This window comes from Mytilus californianus, unplaced genomic scaffold, assembly GCF_021869535.1.
Source record: "Mytilus californianus isolate M0D057914Y unplaced genomic scaffold, xbMytCali1.0.p SCAF_14, whole genome shotgun sequence".
NCBI lineage: Eukaryota > Metazoa > Mollusca > Bivalvia > Mytilida > Mytilidae > Mytilus > Mytilus californianus.
Genome location: NW_026262626.1, coordinates 33,894,013 through 33,918,019, shown reverse-complemented (window position 1 = coordinate 33,918,019; position 24,007 = coordinate 33,894,013). Strand labels below are relative to the sequence as shown.

At 32.8% G+C, this 24,007-nt stretch overlaps 1 protein-coding gene across 2 annotated transcripts in view; it reads left to right on the top strand.

Moving 5' to 3' along the window:
- Window positions 1-24,007, top strand: part of LOC127724640 (nuclear pore complex protein Nup205-like) — a 263,442-nt gene that overhangs the window by 169,537 nt on the left and 69,898 nt on the right. For both annotated transcript variants that reach the window (XM_052231664.1, XM_052231663.1), the window contains exons 31-34: window positions 4,608-4,796; window positions 14,993-15,108; window positions 18,493-18,637; window positions 21,999-22,131. In XM_052231664.1, coding sequence (XP_052087624.1) covers window positions 4,608-4,796; window positions 14,993-15,108; window positions 18,493-18,637; window positions 21,999-22,131 — 583 coding nt within the window. The remainder of the gene's footprint in view (window positions 1-4,607; window positions 4,797-14,992; window positions 15,109-18,492; window positions 18,638-21,998; window positions 22,132-24,007) is intronic.

Below are 24,007 nucleotides of genomic sequence, written 5' to 3'. Positions count from 1 at the left end.
GTTTTTCATATTACATTCTCCTTAAAATTATGTTTATGGGTGAAAATATAAGATGAATACAAATTAAACAAAAGTTGGTATAAGAATGTTCCTTCAATGATTTAAACTTTCTTAGGACAAATGAAAAAATAATACAATAAAACATGCAAGATGTTTCTAATTAGTAATGAATAAGTAATGATGGTTGAACAAATCAAAATAAACATCAATCAAGCTTTGTAGTTAGAAGGGGTCTAAATAGTGAAATCAACCCAGTACATATTAACAAAAGTTCATTACTAAATAGCTGGTTGCACACTTCCACTAGTAATGGACATCTGTTAATAATTATATTGTTGTTTTCCTATTCAATTTTACAAGTCCTTTTTTATACGACCGCAAAAAAAATTTGTGGTCGTATATTGGTATGACGTTGGCATCGTTGTCGTCGTCGTCGTCGTCGTCGTCGTCCGGCGTCGTCGTCCGAATACATATTGGTTTTCGCACTCTAACTTTAGTTTAAGTGAATGGATCTTTTTGAAATTTGACCATAAGGTTAAATACCACAAAAGGAAGGTTGGGATTGATTTTGGGGGTTATGGTACCAACAGTTAAGGAATTAGGGGCCAAAAATGAGCATTTTCTAGTTTCCAGACAATAACTGTGGAATGGTGTATGGATCTCTCTGAAATTATACTACAAGTTTCCATACCACAAAGGGATGGTTAGGATTTGCTTTGGGGGGTTATGGCTCAAACCGTTTAGGAATTAAGGGCAAAAAAGGGGGAAAAACAAGGTTGTCCTGGTTAATGGACAAATACTTTAGTACAAAACATAATTTAAAGCAGTGTAAGGGAGATAAATCAAATACATCATTGAAATAATCTCCCTTACACTGCTTTTAAATTATGTATAAAGTAATGGTTAATGAACAATAAAGATAATCTAAAACAGTGTAAGGGAGGTAATCCAAATACAACGTTTTGGTTACTTCCCTTACACTGCTTTTAAATTATGTTTAAAGAAATGCATATTTATAAAGGAAGACCAGTAAAAATATCTGCAAATGTTTTCATCTTTTTTTTTTACAAAAAAATCCATATGAAAGATTTGACACTATATTTTTATTAATTCTATTATAAAATAGATTAAGTTAGCACTATGGTAAATTTAAATGGGTAATTATGGTTGCCAACTCCATTGGAAATTTGAATTGAGATTATGACCATATCTTGAGGGAAAGAATTTTTTTGGGGGAAAAAGGAGGGGGGGGGGATAAAAAGAAATTGTGGGGGGCCAATTTTTTCTCATTTCAGATTTCAGAAATTAAAAAGAATTATTCTTCAAATATTATTTTTTTTTCAAATTTCAAATATTGAAAAATTTCAAGAAGTAATCTTTAATTGCACAGTATGGCGCATTAGATTTGTAAAATCTTTGATCACATTTATTTATTTGTTATGCCGAATCTAACAGTGTATTTAGATTTTTAATTTTGGGTCCAGTTTTCAAATTGGTCTACATTAATGTCCAAAGGGTCCAAAATTATACTTTGTTTGATTTTAGCAAAAATTGAATATATGAGGTTCTTTGATATGCTGAATCTAAACATGTATTTAGATTTTTGATTTTTAGCCCAGTTTTCAAGTTGGTCCAAATTGGGGTCCAAAATTAAACTTTGTTTGATTTCAACAAAAATTGAATATATGGGGTTCTTTGATATGCTGAATCTAACCATGTATTTAGATTTTTTATTTGTGGACCCCGTTATCTAATTGGTTCATATTGAGGTCAAAAGGGTCCAAAATTAAACTTTGTTTGATTTCATCTAAAATTGAATTATTGGGGTTCTTTGATATTCCAAATCTAACCGTGTATTTAGGTTTTTAATTTTGGGTCCTGTTTTTTAAATTGGTCTACATTGAGGTCCAAAAGGTCCAAATTAAACTTAGTTTGATTTTAACAAAAATTGAATTCTTGGGGTTCTTTGATTTGCTGAATCTAAACATGTGTTTAGATTTTTGATTATGGGCCCAGTTTTCAAGTTGGTCCAAGATAGGGTCCAGTATTTAAACTTTGTTTGATTTCAACAAAAATTGAATATATGGGGTTCTTTGATATGCTGAATCTAAACATGTATTTAGATTTTTGATTATGGGCCCAGTTTTCAAGTTGGTCCAAATTGGGGTCCAAAATTAGACTTTGTTTGATTTCAACAAAAATTGAATATATGAGGTTCTTTGATATGCTGAATCTAACCATGTATTTAGATTTTTTATTTGTAGGCCCCGCTATCAAATTGGTTCATATTGAGGTCAAAAGGGTCCAAAATTAAACTTTGTTTGATTTCATCGAAAATTGAATTATTGGGGTTCTTTGATATGCCAAATCTAACCGTGTTTTTAGATTTTTAATTTGGGTCCCGTTTTTTAAATTGGTCTTCATTGAGGTCCAAAGGGTCCAAAATTAAACTTAGTTTGATTTTAACAAAAATTGAATTCTTGGGGTTCTTTGATATGCTGAATCTAAACATGTGTTTAGATTTTTGATTATGGGCCCAGTTTTCAAGTTGGTCCAAGTTGGGGTCCAAAATTATACTTTTTTTTATTTCAACAAAAATTGAATATATGGGGTTCTTTGATATGCTGAATCTAACCATGAATTTAGATTTTTTATTTGTGGGCCCCGCTATCAAATTGGTTCATATTGAGGTCAAAAGGGTCCAAAATTAAACTTTGTTTGATTTCATCAAAAATTGAATTATTGGGGTTCTTTGATATTCCAAATCTAACCGTGTATTTAGATTTTTAATTTTAAGTCCCGTTTTTTAAATTGGTCTACATTAAGGTCCAAAGGGTCCAAAATTAAACTTAGTTTGATTTTAGCAAAAATTGAATTCTTGGGGTTCTTTGATATGCTGAATCTAAACATGTGTTTAGATTTTTGATTATGGGCCCAGTTTTCAAGTTTGTCCAAGTTGGGGTCCAAAATTAAACATTGTTTGATTTTAACAAAAATTGAATATATGGGGTTCTTTGATATGCTGAATCTAACCATGTATTTTGATTTTGGACATTGGACCATAATAGGTAAATTAAAAAAATTCAAGTTCTTAGACCACATTCTTTCTGTGTCAGAAACCTATGCTGTGTCAAATATTTAATAACAATCCAAATTCAGAGCTGTATCAAGCTTGAATGTTGTGTCCATACTTGCCCCAACTGTTCAGGGTTCGACCTCTGCGGTCATATCAAGCTGCGCCCCAGCGAAGCATTTTATTATCATATAGATATTTGAAAACTCAGTTTTTCTTAATACTTTTAAGTCAAAAGGAGTTCAACATCTCATACCACATCTCCTTATATCATAATCAAAGCAATTTTTAACATGACAAAAGAAAATTGAGTTCTTCATTTATCTTGTAAAGAGGATAACTTTTAATAATTCTATTCTTGTGTTAAAAAAAAAGGAAAATATCTAGTTTTATTATCATAATGAACACTGAAAACATCGACAGCAATGTTGATAAAGTTATGGGGACTAAATTCCAGCTGAAAATGTTCAAATCTCTAGTTGTGACTTGACAACTCTGTCACATGTCTGGACAACTATCAATTTTAAAGTTATTTTCATTAAAAGACCAGGTTTTCCTTTAAACTTGAAATATTTATTGAATAACCAGTAACTCCAAACAGAAAAAGTTATTAATAATACACGATCTATGAATGTGCCAATATAACTGAAACAAACAATTGTCTACTTATAGGTGTTATTGCCCTTAAATGTTTTATTTTACCATATATGTCTATTGAATATCACCTTGAAAATGGTAATAGATAAACTGAATATAGTAAAAAACAAAAAAAACAACAGTACAATTTCTAGTGGAGGGATATTTGATTGGCGAGCTTGAGGGGATTGAAAAAACTAAAAAAAATATGGAATTATTGACCTTGTGTTCACTTGGAACAAACTCGAAAAGTTGTATTTTTGAAAATATATGATTTGTTTCCAAAAGAAAAAAATGGTGAAAATAAATATCACAATGGCCGATGTTTTCCAGGTGAGCAATTCAGGCAACTAGATCCTTTATTCTGACATAGTATACTTTGCTACTATGTCAACTGATTAGATATAGAATAAAGAATGTGTTGAGGAGACAACAACCCGACCAAACAAACAGCCCAAGGCCACAAATGGGTCTTTCAATGCAGCAAGAAAATCCTGCACCAGGAGGCGGGTTTCAGCTGGCTCTTAAACAATAATGTATACTAGTTCAGCAAAATTGAATCCACACTAAACTCAAGAACATACAAATGAACTAAAATTTAAAAAAACACACAGGCTAGAAAGACTAGAGGTTCCTGACTTGGGACAAGTGCAAAAACGTAGCTGGCTTAAAAATTTTTGTAAGATCACAACCCTCCCTTATACATCTAGCCAATGTGGATTAAACAAATACACAGCAATACGCATAGTAAAACTCAGTTTTAAAAAGTTCTAAACCGATGATAGAAAAGGTAACAGAAGAAACTAAGCAAAATGACAATGATCAACATAAATTAACAAAGGATTAGAGTTTATATCCTGTAACTAATTTTCTGTAGAATGATATTTTATCTTTCTAGATGCTGGCATTATCTGTTTTGGACAAAATATTATCTATGGATAAATTTCAGCAGTGGTTAAATTTTATGACATCAAAAGGATATTTACAACATTTAGTTGATAGTTTGATAAATGATGATAACCAGCTCCAGAGTCTCTTAGGTCCAAACCCACAGCTCAAAGTTCTTTATATATATGAATCTAAAATGGTAAGATTTTCTTATATTATTCTATAGCAATGTAATATTCCTAGTAGATTAAACCAAAAGGTAACATGAAACTTGAAATAATAATTCGAAAAGGATGTTATTAGTAGGTAAATATTTTGTTTTTGCCATTTTTTGCCACTTTGCATGAAGTGCAGTATGGTGACAATCCAGTTGGCAGGTGGGCCAATGGTAGGCAAGGGAGGAAATAAGGTTACCCATACTCAACTCTGCCTACAGTTTTATACCAAGAGCCCTTTTACTTTCTATGAATAAGCACTGACTATATTTTATACAAAAACTTGCTCAAATAAGCTCAGTTTAATAAAGGTTATGACTAATGTGTAAAGATATAAACCCAGAGTTCATAAGAGCAAATAGAACCTTTCCTTAATTCTATTAATATTGATTGCATGTATTTATTTATATTTATTATTATTTATTTAAAAAAAAAGAACAATTTGCTAAACCTCTGGCAAAAATTTTGTTAAAAGTTTTTTGACTTTGTTTCCCACTCAACAAGCATGACACAGTCTTCATAAGATCAACATAAATATCAGTTGGCTGTTCAGCCAAGATCTTTCGAGATTTCATTTAAGATATGACCATATCTTATATGAGGCTCACTAGGGTTATAAAAAGTAATGGAATAAGATATAAAGATATATTATGATGCATCTTCAGGAATGAATGCACCTCTCTTCATTATTAATTGAATATGAACACCTTTTCATAAGCTGCTAAACAAAGCAAATCCCCAAATGAATCTCCCAATACTCAACCAAAAACTAATACAATATTATGATTGAGGAAATCATGCACTAGTTTTAAAATTTGGTTTTCCAGCTCTTAAAACACAGAACATTTAATTTAATTGACATGTGTATCTATATTGTAAGCCACCCAAGAGCATCTTGTCTGGGCAATATAATTATGAATGCTCATGGAATGCAGCATCTGCTCCCCAGAACACCTTTACATGAATATAAAGCTTCGTCAGTGTTTAGTATGGTTCCTCTGAGTGATTAATAATCAAACGGCTTCCTGTGTTTGTGTGTTACTGTGCTATTTTTGTTATGAAAGGCTTTCCATAGTCTTTGATTTTGAACAAGTGTCTTTCAGCAACTATTTAGTTTCACCAGTGTAAATGATTTTTTGTCGAGCCTGCGACTTTTGTCGCAGAAAGATCGACATAGGGATAGTGATCCTACGGCAGCTGCGGCGTTAGCTAACTTCTTAAAAGCTTTATATTTTAGAGGGTGGAAGGTCTGGATGCTTCATACTTTGTATATGGATGCCTCATGTTACGAAGTTTCCGTCAGTCACATGTCCAATGTCCTTGACCTCATTTTCATGGTTCAGTGACTACTTGAAAAAAAAGTTCAGATTTTTTGTAATGTTAATTTCTCTCTTATTATGAATAATAGGATAACTATATTTAATATGTGCGTACCTTGCAAGGTCCTCATGCCCGTCAGACAGTTTTCACCTGACCTCGACCTCATTTCATGGATCAGTGAACAAGGTTAAGTTTTCGTGGTCAAGTCCATATATCAGATACTATAAGCAATAGGTCTTCTATATTTGGTGTATGGAAGGACTGTAAGGTGTACATGTCCAACTGGTAGGTGTCATCTGACCTTGACCTCGTTTTCATGGTTCAGTGGTTATAGTTAAGTTTTTGTGTTTTGGTCTGTTTTTCTTATACTGTATGCAATAGGTCTACTATATTTGGTGTATGGAAGGACTGTAAGGTGTACATGTCTAGCTGGCAGGTGTCATCTGACCTTGACCTCATTTTCATGGTTCAGTTGTTATAGTTAAGTTTTTGTGTTTTGGTCTGTTTTTCTTATTCTGTATGCAATAGTTCAACTATATTTGGTGTATGGAATGATTGTAAGGTGTACATGTCTAGCTGGCAGGTGTCATCTGACCTTGACCTCATTTTCATGGTTCAGTGGTCAAAGTTAAGTTTTTGAGTTTTGGTCTTTTTTTCTAATACTATATGCAATAGTTCAACTATATTTGGTGTATGGAAATATTTTATGATCTATTTGTCAGTCACGCAGGTTTTTTTTACCTTGACCTCATTTTCAAGGTTCATTGCTCAGTGTTAAGTTTTTGTGTTTTGGCCTGTTTTTCATACTATAAGAATAGGTCAACTATATTTCTTGTATGGAAGAATTGTTAGCTGTACATGCCTGCCTAGCATGGTTCATCTGACCTTGACCTCATTTTCATGGTTCATTGGTCAATGTTTAGTTTACTTAGTTAATGTTAAGTTTATGTGACAGTTGTAATAAAGCTTTATATTTAGGACTATCAACATAATATCAATGATTAGTAAAGAAGGCGAGACATTTCAGCGTGTCCACTCTTGTTTTTTGTATGTGTCCAAAATTGATAAGAATAGAGTGACATTTCAATGTTTTTTTATTTGTTGAACTGTTTAAAAAATGGGTTGAAATAAAGCATTTCTGACATTTCTATTAGTAGACAACAATATAGTGCATATGAACTAAATATGCAGCTTAAATTCATATTTGTGGTGTCCGACATGGTGGGAGATAGCTTTCTGTACAAAAAACTCACTTTAAGCTTTTTACTGCTTTGTTTACAATTTACTAAAGTTTGCTTAGTGTTTGCTTTTCGAACTTACTGCCAACAGAACCTTGTGCTTTTTGCCATTACTAAGAGTTCATGCGTCTATATACAAAATTGGTAAGTGTCATGAGATATACAGAACCAATGGATACCGGTACTTGTCCATTCTGGGAAGCTGGAACTGTACAATGTTAGGATATTGAAAAACATAGAATTGAAATTATCTAGAGATTGTGTGGTGATTGTCATTAAGCAAAAAATATTTAATACAAAGCTATAGCAAATAAAATAACTTGAAATATGTGATCAAACACTGCTGTGTGCACATTGATTTTGCAGGGGATACGTGCAAGTACATACATAATATAAAAAAAAGGAGATGCGGTATGGTTGCCAATGAGACAATTATCCACGTAGGTTCAAGTGAAGTGGATGTAAGCAGTTACAGTCATCCGTACGGCCTCCAACAATGAGAAAAAACCCATACCGTATAGTCTGCTAAAAAAGGCCCTGACATGAAAAATGTGAAACAATTCAATATAGAAAACTAACGGCCTAATTTTTATCAAAACAATTTACGAAAAACAAATATGACGGACATGAACCAAGGAAAAACCACTAATTATATAAACTACAGTCTCCTGACTTGGAACCAGCACATAAAGAATGTGACAGGGTTAAACATGTTTGCTGCCATTAAACCATCCACCTGACCTGGGACATAAGTAAATTATATAAAACATAGTTCATTAACTCAATCTTAATATTTACAATATGTTTGTGTTTGGCAGCGTATAACCATGAAATACTAAATATGTGTATTACAACTGCTACAATAGATTAATCATCTAGGGTACAAATTGGTATTGAGCAAGATAGAAATTGACGTTTCATTCCCACAAAATGGCAGACAGCAAAATCGCTCATCAATGAAGAGCTGTATTTATGTATTTACCCTTTGTTTATAAGGCATAAAAGTTATGAAAAGTGAATTTTTGGTTAAGAAACAGTTCTCAATTCAAGAATATTTGTTAATATGTATGGAAAAGGTGAACTATGAGACATTACCAAGGATCTGGAAATTTTTTAACGCAATTTCGGTCATTTTGAGATGAATTAAAAGTTGGTGCCTTTTTTTGGAATTGTCGATATCACACTAGATTCATATCATCAACGAACTTGTATTGACTGTTTCATTGCATTTACTTCATGAATTTTCTTATCATTTTTTTAAAAACGTTCAAGAACAGTTTTGGGAAGGCAATGGTTTAAAATTGAAATGATTTTAATGACTCAAAATGGTTAATATATCAGACATAGCTAACGTTTCTTTCGATTTTGAAGTCGAAATTAAAACCAGAAGTTTTGCGACAATACTAAAGTACGAATAATTCTGGATTCATTTCCATGATTCGTTTTGTTTATCAAATTGACAGGAAATCACCGGCTTTTTAATTTTATTACCTTTAAAAGTGTTTTAATATAACAGATGATAGTTGCACTCGTTTAATTTAACATGAAACCATTTTGCATTTTACGATTAAATGTCTTATCTGCTGAAGACAATTTCACGCATGCGTATTACATAGTAATAAAGCACATGTGTTACTCGTGAAAAATTACCTTATTCTACATGAAATAAATTAAGTTTTAATTTTTAAATCAGAATTGATGATTGTCTTTGCTGAAAAGTAATTAAATAATGAATACAGTTGTCATGGAGTTTTAATTTCTTTATAATATTAGTTCTGAGCTTGTGATCAATGTGTGTGAATTAAAAACACAGGTAAAAAGTGATTAGCGATCATTAGCCAATATTTCCCAGAGGCATTAATATAGTTATTAGGAGGGCCCTCAGGATTATCAGACTTTACTGGAGTGACATTTTATTACAGGAAAGGGATTATATAATCACAAGTGCAAAATGTCGATTAAGAAACCCGATCTCAATGAAATGACCGAAATTATTTCTGTAAAAAAATAAAAATTTGTCCTAAATCCCAATTTTTTGTTTAGGACAAATAGCTTTCAGTTTAGGTCATGACTGGCAAATATGACAGTTTCTGGACCCTTGGACATTACACACATTCCATGCTGTGCCACCTGTACAACACATGTAAACAAATGAAAAATTCATTTCACTTCCAGTGTTTAACACATAAATAAATTGATTAAATGAATAAATATCATCTTTGTTTCAAACCTATGTACAAACATCACTTGGAAACTTATTTTTTAGCTGATGAAATGCCCCCCCCTTTTTTATTATATATTTGGTAAAAATTTGAATCTTTGCACTTGATATGTATAAAAATAGTAGATTACTGCCACACATGTGAATATCAACATAGAATATTTATCAAGCTTACTACGAATTTAAGTATATACTTATTTAAAGACACCCGAAACAAATCTTATCCCTATTTGTCTCAAGTTTTATTCCCCATTACCTTACAATATTATCCAACCACCTACCTACCAAATTGATGAGAGGGTTCAGGTTCACAAACAAGATTTATCCCATCATTTTAATTTTTAGATTCCAAGTCAGGAATCTGTTAACTGACTGCTCTTGTCTATCTATCACTTGTCATTTTGTATTAGTTAATCTTACTCTTAAGCTTATGGCAGTTTCTATTCAACAAGACAGAAATAAACAAAGCTTAGTATTTGGTATGGAAAATCGTAAAAAATAGTGCAATCAAAGCATATTGATGTTCAAATAATTGAGTATCATCTCAAGTGTGTTGTTCTTTTTTTTATCTTAACTACAAACAGTATCATAGAAAAATATTCAACCCACATTACAAAATATATCTAATCAGCAAGAAAAACCTATTTTATATTAAAACAAATTATAAAACACTCTACTGAATAGATGTTCAACGCTTTCAATCTAAACATTTTCCCAAAATGAAAATACAGTGTATGCTCTATTTCAATATTACCTATATAAATTGCATAAAAATATTTACAATAAGTGGTAAAAAAAACCTAATCAAAGATACTAGGTAAAATTACACATTTTTCTTGAATCTCATAAAAGGTTGAGGGAAGTTTATTGGGTTTCCAAAAATTTACAAAATCTCTTACATCAATGCTTTCTGCATCTGCTATGTTAACTATGTTTGCATACAAAGAACTAACAGTACTTGAATCAACTAGCTTGCTTTCACCTGAATATCTTTCACAAAAACCTTTATACATGATTCATAAACCCTTTACATGATATAGCCCCAATTGAAATCATAGTTACCTCACAACCCTCCGTGTCTTAAACCATGTATTGTCTCTCCATAAAAAATATTAAGGTTTATAGGTAACTTTGGAGACGTGCATTCATGCCTGAAGATGAAACATAAGACAGTGCACTTGTAATAGAGGGATTAAATGCTCTGAACAGATAACTGGAAGTTATAAACCAGGTTTCCCTTCTCAATTTGTCTAAAAATAAATGTTTAGATTGTTAACTAAATTGTAGATTAGATTTTGATTGCTCCTGTTTTACAGCATCTAGTTATCTATTAACCTCTTTACTTTAAACTGGGTTCCCACATCTAATTTTATCACCTTCTGTTCACTCTCTTTCTACCAATATCCTCAAATACATACCTGTCAACCTATGACAATGAAAATGCAGGTGATGACCTGCATAGAAGAATGAAATCTCAGGTCATAACGCGTTCGAACTTTTTAGAGCTGAATTTCAGTATTTAGGGGACATTTTTCTTATAATTTATATCAAAGTTTCCAAAACATGTCCACATGGTAAAGTAATTTGAAATTGTACATATTATTATTTCATTGCACCTGGAGGCCATTGATAGATTTTTGTTACATTACCTTAATTCCTGTTCATATTCATTTCATGACATACAATGTGCCAATTTGTGTTTTCTTTACATAGATTTGAGCAGCTTTTAAACAGTATAATATATCATATGATTTTATTAGAGTATAATAAAATAAAGTTAAACAATTAAAGGAGGTAAAGATGAAAAAAGTAATTTTCAAAATTTTTTATTTTTTTATTGTTCTAAGGAAGAACAATAAGTGAAAGTATTATTCTGATATGTTTGTGCATTCAATTCATTTTAGATTTAATCTTTTTACAAAAAAAACATAAGTTTAAGGAGTATATTGTGAATTGACAAAAAAGGGGAAGCAACTCAAATTGTTCTTAAAACAACTTTGAAATACACAAATTATTTACGACCTAAAGCTAAGGTAATTGGTGTTAATTAACAGCTGTCAAGTGAAGCCAAGCACTGAAATGGGTCAATTGAGCTGAGTTTACACAGCTAGTTGAACCTCTTGTCCAGGAAGAATTACGAATTTGCCGGTATTTCATTGAAATCACTTGATATCTAATCAGTCTGAAGGCTAAGGAATCTGGGTGAAAACGGGTTATTTTCCGAAATTCCCGGGTTATTTGATCACCCGGCGGGTGTTCCGGGTGACCCCTCAGAATTGAAATCTCGGGTCACACCTGCAGGATCCGAGTCAGTTGACAGGTATGAAATACAGATTTAAATTTTATGATTAGAGAAGCCACTGTGATTGATGCCAAATCTCTTAGGACAAAAGCAATCTTGAATTTTAGTACAGTAGACTCCATCTTTCTGATATCGGCTAAACAAATATATCAGCTGTAGTAATAATCTTTCATAACAGCTTGAAGTATTTTTTCATAACAGCTATAGTAATATTCTTTCATAACAGCTATAGTAATATTCTTTCATAACAGTAATAGTAATATTCTTTTATAATAGCTATAGTGATATTTTTTCATAACAGCAATAGTAATATTTTTTCATAACAGCTATAGTAATATTCTTTCATAACAGCTATAGTAATATTCTTTCATAACAGCAATAGCAATATTCTTTTATAACAGCTATAACGTGTGGGTACCCAAATTGCACCTATTTTGACAGTTTTTTCACCTACGTAAATTTATGATCCAGACAAAAGTTTCCATTCTGGGTTTATTTTGCAGATGTATCCTTATTTACTATATAGTTCCACCAATTTAATTTTGAATCCATATTGAATCATAGAAAATGGGTTTGAACCGACCTCCAAAGGATCCATGATTCTGTAATGAGGAGTACCCAAATTGCATCCATGCTTAAATTCACATTCTTAAAAATCGAATAACAGATGTTTTGTTTTATTTCTTAAAATATTTAGAACAATTTGACATTAGTCCATGCTTACTTTTCATTTTTGTCTCGCCTTGACGGAGTCAAAAAGCGAGACATAGGTATGCTGTTTCCGTGGCAGTGTCAACAATGTATTAGTATGTGATTAGGTCAGTTTATGGGGAACCACTAGTGGTAGGTCAATGATATTTGGTATGCAGTTGTATAAGCATTGGCATATCTCATTTCCATGGAGATTATATGGCTCAGCCCCCTCAGTCATGGTCTATTGACTTTGAAACTTTTGCTTAGTTTATATGTATTAGTTTGTGATTAGGTCAGTTCAAGGAGAACCATTAGTGGTAGGCTAATGTTAATTGGTATGCAGTTGTATAAGCATTGGCACATCTCATTTCCATGTAAAATATTTGGCCCCGCCCCCTCAGTCATGGTCAATTGACTTTGAAACTTTTGCTTAGTTTACATGTTAATGTTTGAGTTTAAGTTGGTTTAAAGGGAACGTCTTATGATAAGTCAATGGTATTTGGTATGCAGTTGTATTAGCATTGGCACAGCTCATTTCCATGGAGATTGTTTAGCCATGTACAGTCAGTCATGGTTCATTGACTTTGAATATTTGCATAACTTACATGTTAAAGTATTGCTCTTTTAATTTCAACATTTGCATTATCAAAATTACAAAAAGGCGAGTCATATCTCTGTGTTAACAGTTTATTTAAGAAATGGATGCTTGTAACAAATTTTATTTGCTAATTTTAAAAGATGACTTTTTGTGGACGTCGCATGGTGACGTTTCCATAGATTTTACTTTTTCCAGTGAATACTTCATCTGATGATATATACAGTGAAAGTTTTGTGCACATCTACATATATTTAGCTATGTTGAAAGACGTGCATAATGTCAAATCATAAAAATACAAATTGTTTAGTCTCTACAAAAAGCTTGTAAGATTGTCAGTCCGTCAGTCCTGTTTCATGTCATCGAAACTCTTCTCAAACCACACAACAGAATTTCACGAAACCTTTTTAGATAATAAGGACATACTATGTAGTTGTGCATATCGACAGGAAATTACGATTCAATTCTTTTTCTAGGAGTTACGCCCCTTTGAACTTATTTACTTTAATGTACTACTGCAACATTTTGTCATCGCAACTCCTCTCAAACCACACAACAGAATTTCATGAAACCTTTTCAGATAATAAGGACATACTACGTAGATGTGCATATCGACAGGAAATTACGATTCAATTTTTTTTCCAGGAGTTAAGCCCCTTTGAACTTATTTGCCCAATATACTACTGCAACCTTTTGTCATCGCAACTCCTCTCAAACCACACAACAGAATTTCATGAAACCTTTTCAGATAATAAGGACATACTATGTAGATGTGCATATCGACAGGAAATTACGATTAAATTTTTTTTCCAGGAGTTACGCCCCTTTGAACTTATTTGCCCAATATACTACTGCAACCTTTTGTCATCGCAACTCCTCTAAAACCACACAACAGAATTTCATGAAACTGTGTAGATAATAAGGACATACTATGTAGATGTGCATATTGACAGGAAATTATGATTCAATTTTTTTTTCTTACACTTATTTTATTTCTCCCATGACAATGTGGGGACGTGGGGTATGTGAGAGCGCTCATTAAGGTTCTTTCATTGTATTAGTGAACCAACACCTGAAGTAGTGATCCTGTGGTAGGGTAACGAAGAGTGGATACCACAGAGGTATTCACTGTTGTCTTTGAGAAAGTAAGAGTCAAGGCAACTACTATTATTATAACATGACTTCCGGTTAACTGCATAATCACATGATTTATACTGCACTGTTAATTCTCATATGTAATATTGTCCTGGTGATGCTGATCTATTTGACAAAACATGTTGACCATTAAAAGCATTACTATGCGGTAATCTATGAGTGTTGTTGTCTTTAATTTTGATATTTTCTTTTTAATTATAAACTTTAAAATAGTCGTATTAAGATTTTGTTATCAATATTTAAATATGAGGAAAAGTCTTTACCCAAAAAGACATTTTGCAAAGATGTTATTGTAGATAAAATATCATTTTGGAAAAGGCTTTTGCTCATTTTAAAGTGAAAAATTACCATTTTAGGTCAAATATGACAATTTTAAAAGGTTTGTGATGTTATAGTGATAGCCGCTGATATATGCCATTTCAGCACATTTTGGCACTGTAGTGACCAGATAACTGGATCCTATTTGTTTATTAATAGAATGAACATGATTTGAAAGGGTTGATCAATTTTAAATGATTACAATTTCAGGGGCCAAATAATTGCTCTTGTCATATATCCTTCGTTTTAAACTGTTTCGTAATCATCAAAGTTAATAAGTTTCTAGAGTGAAGGTATAACTCAACATTATGGTTCATGTTTCTACGTTTTTAATTCAGAGTCTATTGACCAGGATAGCTGAATCTACTGCTGGAGCTCATGCTTTACTAAGAGCAGGAATAATGTCTAGACTTTCATCATGTAACTATTTTGATATGAGACCAGAGACTAGCAGGTAAGTTGATAAGTAAATTAAATCTTATGCAAACTAGGGATTCAAATATAAATTGCAAATTTGAACAATTTACTTTAGTTTTATCTGACCTTTGTTTGAATATGCAGATCAATTAGGATATATTCCAGACAATCACTAAACTTGAATCACCTAAAGGGGATAGATACTAGTGGTACAAATCTTTCATAGAAAATCAATTGTATGATGAAACAGGTGGTGAGTTACTATATGAAGGACAAAGATATTGTACCACCATGTTGATTGGTCCCTTTTTTTTTTTTTTTGTCATGGAAGCAATAGGGATAACAATCTGGCGACGGCGTAAACTATTTGTATTTTTTATATTTCTGAAGGATACCACCTCGGTGGTCTGGTAGCGTGTTCGCCTCGAGTGACCAGGTCAAACCAAAGACTTTAAATTGGTATTTGCTGCATCTCCGCTAGTCACGTGACATTAAGGAGTAAGAGCAAAGACTGGTAGGCTCGGAGTCAGAATAATGTGTCTGGGTATGGTGACATTTCTTTCTGCGGGCTCTTACCTTGCGAGCTAGCATATTAAAAATCCGGCTCGAGTGTTGGTCTGGTTAGTTCAAAGCAGATTTAATATTCATACTACATTAAAATTGAGAATGGAAATGGGGAATGTGTCAAAGAGACAACAACCCGACCATAGAGCAGACAACAGCCGAAGGCCACCAATGGGTCTTCAATGCAGCGAGAAACTCTCGCACCCGGAGGCGTCCTTCAGCTGGCCCCTAACCAAATATGTGTCACCAGGCTTATTTGGACTTAATTCTGATTTTATCATTTATTTAGAAATTGGACTTTGGAAAAGATATTATTTACAAATTCAAATATTTACATGTATAGACAAATAATGTGTTAATCTTAATTAGTGACATTTAATGTTCAAATATATGTGACAGATTTATTTATTTATTGAAATACAGAAATTAATATGTAAGACATTAATTCGTACTAAAGGTGTGAAAATTATTGAAAGAATGAAATTATATATGAGTATTATAAATTATAATTATCTTTTATATTAATTAATGTGAATGCTGTCACTTATAGCATAAAGTTATGAAATGTCATTTTAATTTGAGTATTGTCATGTTAATTGAGTATTGTCTATTTTCAATATTTAGTATAAATATTTATTGTAAACTTTGTGAAATCAGTACCGAAGAAGTGTAGAACATTGAGTAAGATACAGTAGGAGTCACATTATATTGACATTGTCCTTTGTATATGTTATATTAGTACTTTGGCTTGGAATTAAATTATATAGCTTGAATGTGTTGGATCTTCGTGAACTGCAACAACTAGTTCCTGATATTGGTGACCGTCATAGTTTAATTGTTTTTCTAATGATTTTACAAATAAAATCATGACCCCGTAACCTTTAGGGAGCCAAGACAAGAGTCCCAACTGTGCGCCCCTATTGGTTACATATGTATACTAGTTCAGTGATAATGGACGTCATACTAAACTCCAAATTATACACAAGAAACTAAAATTAAAAATGATACAAGACTAACAAAGGCCAGAGGCTCCTGACTTGGGACAGGCGCAAAAATGCGGCGGGGTTAAACATGTTTTTTGAGATCTCAACCCTCCCCCTATACCTCTAGCCAATGTAGAAAAAACAAACGTACAACAGTACGCACAGTAAAACTCAGTCTAAGAGAAGTCCGAGTCCGATGTCAGAATAGGAAACAAAAGAAAATAAACAAAATGTCAATAATACATAAATAACAACAGACTACATGTTCTCATTCTGAATATGCATATTAATTTGCCACTGGACGTTAAGCAGCCATTCATCATCATCATTATATTTCAGAAGGTAGAAGACCTGGGTGCTTCATACCTTGTATACAGATACCTTATGTTACAAAGTTTCCATCATTTATATGTCCAATTGCATTGACCTCGTTTTCATGGTTCAGCGACTGCTTGAAAAAAGAATTCAGTTTTTTTGTCAAGTGAAATACTCACTTATTATGAGTAATAGGATAACTATATTTGGTATATGGGTTCCTTGCAAGGTCCACATGTCCGTTAGGTAGGGTTCACCTGACCGCTTTCTCATTTCATGGATCTTTGATCAAGGTTAAAGTTACATGGTCAAGTCCATATCTCAGATACTATAAGCATTTGGTCAACTATATTTACAGGGCCTCGGTGGCCGAGTGGTCTAAGTAGTTACTACTGTAAGCACTAGCCAGTCAACACTGAGGTTGTGAGTTCGAACCCCGCTCGTGCAGGTGCACTCGACTCCAATCTTAATTGACTAGGATTGTCAGTTTTCCTATCGAAGGTCGTGGTTTTCTCCGGGCACTCCTGGCTTCCTCAACCAATAAAAACTGGTCGCCACGAAATAGCCCAAAAGCAGTGCTTAAAAGTGGCGTTAAAACACCAAAAAATCAAATCAAATCAACTATATTTAATGTATGGAATGATTGTAAGGTGTACATGTCTAATTGGCAGGCTTAATCTGAACTTGACCTCATTTTCATGGTTTATTGGACAACATGTAGTTTTTGTGGTTTGGTCTTTTTCTCAGATATTGTAAGCAATAGGTCAATTATATATTGTGTATGGAACCATTGTAAGGTGAACATGTCTGTCTGGCAGGGTTCATCTGACTTTGACCTCAATTTCATAGAACATAAGTTTATGTGATACTGTTTTATTAAAACCTTCATATTAAGTAAAACCTTCACATTTCATATTAGACTTTCAACATGAATGCAATAAGTATAACAGGCAAGACATTTCAGTATGTGCACTCTTGTTTATTGTTGTAACAGTGTCAAGTTGTGAATGTTACTCCCCTGAAACCATTTGACAGAAATCTCTCATACTTTGTAGGATTGTTTGCCATCATGTGATCATACTGTCATTTTGATTTGACAATTTTTAAAGGAGTTATGGGATTTTAAACCCTTTTCAAAATCCTGGATCCGCACCTGAAAGGCTTATTTTATCTTTTGTGAAATCTACCATGTCACACTTTTTCGCAATAATAAAAACATCAGAAAAAACATCTTAATTTACAGTTGTACTATATTATGTTTTTTTTTGTTCTTCACATACCTAATACTTAAATATGGTCTGATATTATGCCCACAACTCTTACCATCAGTGATTTTCAATCACTTTGATTGACATTATATATTGACACTCATGAAAACGAAGTTATCCTTTAAATTTTCTTTAATATATTTTATGGAGCTTCTTGCACTAGAGCATGTAAGTGAACAGCTCTTTATGATCCTTAGACTACTGTTTCTTTATTTGTCCTTGTTTCTTTTAATAAATGTTGCAATGATACATACTATCTCGTGATAGATAATGTCTTTTTATATGCAAAAGGTTACAGAATGAACTAGGACTGACACAAGATGAGTTTATTCCTAGTCCCATGGCCAGGTATAGACTGTTACTATTTGCCTGTCTAAAACTCTGTCTGGCTATACTTACCTCTTGTGGTATAGAGAACCAGGATGCTGGGAATCAGGTATGTATCTATGTATGTGCAAGATTCATGTAGTCATTAATAATGGAATGGGTTCAAAGCATTTAATTTAATGTGCTGATGATATGATTTTAGTATACAGTAGCACATTAAATTTCTGGAATAAAGATGACCAAGTATCTTCAAGAATGAATTTTTTGGAGGTCAGAAAAATAAAGTTTTTGCACAGGCACTTGTCTCTGAAAAATAATTACCTATATACTTTAATATAACACAAGGTACCTAACTCATATATTTGAGAAATGTCACCCAGTCGTGAACTTCCGTTATATTTCGATTCCGCTGTTGTCCATCCCACTGAAACTTGTTATGTTAAAAATCTACATTAAATTATCTACCAAATGGTGTATAACAGGCCTGTTTCTATTGTCGGAATCATTCGTAACAGGCCTTCCATGTAGGTCAACCGTATTTATTTCATCTTCTCACAGTCAAATGGAAATATTATTCTCTGGCGCCTGCCAAACAATGCCTCAAGGCATCAGCCTTGTATTTTGATATTTTAAAATCAATTTAGTAATGAAATTGTATGACAGAAAAAAATTGACACAGTCATGGAGCATATTATGAAATGTGTTTCTATGCTATGCATTGTGGAATCAAACTGTTTACAATAGAACAAATACAGTTGAAACTTCATACAAGCCCAGGTAATAATTAATAGCTTCTTCCCTAGAGCAACGTGGGTTCAACAGCCGTTTGTATCAATGTTTTTCATTTCAACATGTGTCTTCCAAGATGGAAATTTAAATTAATTTTTCTGTCGGCTACGGCGGCGGCGGCATTAGCTAACCTCTTAAAAGCTTTATATTTTAGAAGCTAGAAGACCTGGATGCTTCATACTTTGTATATAGATGCCTTATGTTACGAAGTATCCATCTGTCATATGTCCATTGTCCTTGACCTCATTTTCATGGTTCAGTTACTACTTGAAAAAAAAGTCTACATTTATTGTAATGTTAATTTCTTTCTTATTATGAGTAATAGGATAACTATATTTAGTATGTGTGTACATTGCAAGGTCCTCATGCCCGTCAGACAATTTTCATTTGACCTCGACCTCATTTCATGGATCAGTGAACAAGGTTAAGTTTTCGTGGTCAAGTCTATATATATACTATAAGCAGTAGGTCTACTATATTTGGTATATGGAATGATTGTAAGGTGTACATGTCCAACTGGTAGGTGTCATCTGACCTTGACCTCATTTTTATGGTTCAGTGGTCAAAGTTAAGTTTTTGAGTTTTGGTCTTTTTTTCTAATATTATATGCAATAGGTCAACTATAAATGGTGTTTGGAAATATTTTATGATGTAAATGTCAGTCTCACAGGTTTTATTTGACCTTGACCTCATTTTCACGGTTCATTTCTCAGTGTTAAGTTTTTGTGTTTTGGTCTGTTTTTCTTTAACTATAAGCAATAGATCAACTATATTTGATGTATGGAAGGATTGTAAGGTGTATATGTCTGTCTGGCCGGTATCATCTGACCTTGACCTCATTTTCATGGTTCATTGGTCAATGTTAAGTTTTCATGGTTAAGTTTGTTTCTTAGATACTATAAGCAATAGGTCATCTATATTTAATGCCTAAATTGATTGTAAGGTGTACATGTCTGTCTGGCATGGTTCGTTAGACATTGGCATCATTTTTATGGTACATTGGTCAATGTTAAGTTTTCTTCTTTAAGACTGTTTCTTAGAAACAATAAGCAATAGGTCAACTATGTTTGGTTTATTGAATGATTGTAAGGTGTACATGTATTTCTCGTTTGGTTTATCTGACCTTGACCTCATTGTCTTGGATCATGTTAAGTTTATGTGTTACTTGTAGTAAAGCTTTGTATTTAGGACTATCAACATAAAATCAATGGTTAGTAAAGAAGTCGAGACATTTCAGCGTGTGCACTCTTGTGGATAAATATATGTTATCACGTTTTCGTTGCTACATTATTTCTTCAAATTATGCCTACAAATGATCCTGGCAAAGATTTTGTTCAGTCAAAAAATAAGACTGCATGCAAATATCCATTGGTTTTTTGTCTCACCTTTCCTAGCAGAAAGCAAGACATAGGTGTTGCTTTTATGACTAAGATGGTGTCAACATTTGATAAGTTTTTTTACTTAAGTCAGTTTGATAGGAATTACTTGTGATAGATCAATGATATTTTCTCTAAAGTTGTATTACTATCAGGACTTATCAGTTTGACGATTATTTCAAGGCCCTGCTCCCTAGGTCATGGTCCAGCAACTTTCAATTAATAAGCAATTTTTCATGTTAAGTTTTTTGCTTAAGTTAGTTTGATAGGAACTACTTATGGTAGATCAATGATATTTTCTATAAAGTAGCATTACTATCAGTACATATCAGTGTGATGACTGTTTTGAGGCCCTTCCCCCTAGGTCATGGTCCAGTGACTTTGAATTAGCAATTTGCAGGTCAGGTTTTTGAGAAGACAAATTACAGCATATTTTTTGCGATACTTGCTTGCACCTTATACATGTGTACTTCTTTCTAAAGAATATTCAATTTGTTTTATCTCAGAAAGTATAAAAGTTACTCATATCATTTTCTTTTATATTCATATGCAGTTCAACTAGCTGTTGTTGCTTTCAAAATTTCATAAAAATCACTGATTACTCATTTACATATCTGTTACCAGAATACCTTAAATGACAATTTTTGACAAAATTTGTGTTTTCCAATTATCTCGAAAAGTATGATAGATAATAGAAACTGTAAATAACAAGAATTATCAGCCATACAACCTACAAAAATGTCAATAAGACTTAAACAATTGGATGACCCGTTAAGGAGTTATTGTCCTTACCTGATGATTTCTGACTAGTAGTAATTTTTATACGCCCGTTTACGGGACGTATTATGGTATACCGTTGTCTGTTTGTCGTCAACATGTCGGACAATAACTCATAAAGGCTTTGACCAATTTGCATGAAACTTTGTTGAATTGTTTATATCTATTGACATGAGCTCCCTTTTGATTTTTATAAATTTTAGAATTTATGTTTCCGAGTTATGGTGTTTTATTCGTTAAAAAAGGGGGGTTTTCCAGTTTTCCGACGATAACTCAAATATGCTTTCGCCAATTTGCAACAAACTTTGGCGAATTGTTTATATCTATTGATGTGAGCTCCCTTTCCATTTTTATAAATTTTAGAATTCAAACAAACCTCGAGAAATTGAGTTTTTCTCTTATTTCTTGCTTATTGTACTCTATAATCCACACCCCTGCCTGGCAATATTAATTTTGGAAAAAAACACCACGGACTATACAAGCCTCAATAAGTTATTGTAGACTCCATGTTCATTAAATTGTTTTCAGGTGTTGCAGTTTGTTTTTTCCCATGGAGAAATATTCCTTAACATTTTAAGAGACAGACTGCCACCACAAGATCTTCAAGCGCTAAAGGAGTTGTCTTTGACAACTGCTGTGATAGCTAGAGCCCAGTCAAGAGGTAGGAAAAAATAATGCATTTTTTGGTACTTCAAAGTAGGGTTCAAATTTTGATGAAAAAAAATTACTAAAGTATGAATCATGCAGTTTTGTACCCCTGCACAAAAAATGCCGGTAAACCACAATTTCTATAGTTCCCCAGACCCAAACTGTTGTTGCAAGAGACGAATGCTCTGATTTAACTATCATCTAATATTTCAAGATATGCTTGATTGTACAGTGATAATATAAAAACACAAGCTGTGATGTTCCTTTCAAAATTATTAGTTCCAAATTTCCTATTTGAAAAAAAAAAGAAAAAGCAAGCTGTTTCAGGTCTTGGTGTCAACAACAATATATTAGTTTGTGGGGAACCAATAATGGTAGGTAATTGATATTTGGTATGCAGATGGATTAGCATTGGCACATCTCATTTCCATGGAGATTATTTGGCTCCACCCCCTCAAGTCTTGGTATAGTGACTGAACGTTTTGCATAGTTTACAGATTAAATTAGTTTAAGATGAACACTTAATTTAAGTCAATGATATGGTATGCAGTTGTATTAGCATTTGCAAGTCTCATGTATATTATATGGCCCCACCCCACATTATGGTTCTTTAAATAAAGCTTGGTTTACAAGTTAAAGTTTTTGTTTAGGTCAGTTTAAAGGGAACCACTTATTATAAGTCAATGGTATTTGATATGCAGTTAAATAAGCATTGGCATTTTTCATGTCCATGAAGGTTATTTAGCCGTGCACCTTCAGTCATAGTTTATTGACTTTGAATGATATGCATAGTTAACATGTTTAAATATTGTCATTTTGATTTCAACATTTGCATTATACTATCAAAATAACAAAAATGGGGAGACACCTCTCTATTTATTCCTCATTTTGCCAGACATGGGAACTTAGTCATTTTTCAGCAAAATTTAAAACAGATGTTACCCGTTTATATGTAATCACCTTTTCGTACAGTTTTCGATCCAAACTCTGGAAACTTCACAGACAGATTGCAAACTTGTTGAAGTTGTGCACCTGCTATTATGGAAATGCTTGAGGAATTTTTTCACATTTTGTCTTGTATGTTATGAAGTTTCCATCTGTCCTTGACATCCAATCTTAATTGACTAGAATTGCCAGTTTTCCTCCCAAAGATCATGGTTGTCTCTTGACCAGGTAATCTGGCCTCCTCTACCAATTAATAATGACTGCCATTATATATCCTAGACTGCTGTAAGCGGTTTTAAACACCAACAATCAATCAATTTTATTTTCAAAAGAAAACTTGAAGCCTTTCATTCAGGATTTAACGGCTAGCAGTTTATTTAATAGTGATAAAATGTATTTATTTTTCATTTAAATTAGACTTTTTTAACTCGCAATTTGACTTTCTTTTATCACCAAACACCGATCAAGTTCGATTTGGGTGATATCACTTTTACTGTTCCTGAGTAATGTCCTTTATAAATTGAAAAATTGGTGAATTTGCTGTTTTGTACAATCACTTTTTCTGTTCTTGAGTTATGCCTCTTTATAACTGGAAAAATCCTTTCCGCACTGTTGAAAGTACTGACCAAACATTTTATTTCCACGCTCAAAAGTTTGAATTGGTACATTGACTGGCGGGATCAGAAAGCTTCCAAGCATGTCAGTAACTTCCTCTACTGACCAATATTGTGAATTTCTATTCTCAACAGTAAAGAAGACACAAGTTCATCTCAAGGCAATTCAACCTGATGCTTTCTCCTTACTTTGAAAATAAACATTGAAGTTTCATTCCCTCAGGAACTACTTAAGACAGCCAATTGCCTTAAAAATCTTTTTAAAAACATTTTGCTGGTATTCTTGTATTTTTTCTAAACATTTTAACAAAGTACAAGAATAGTGCATGT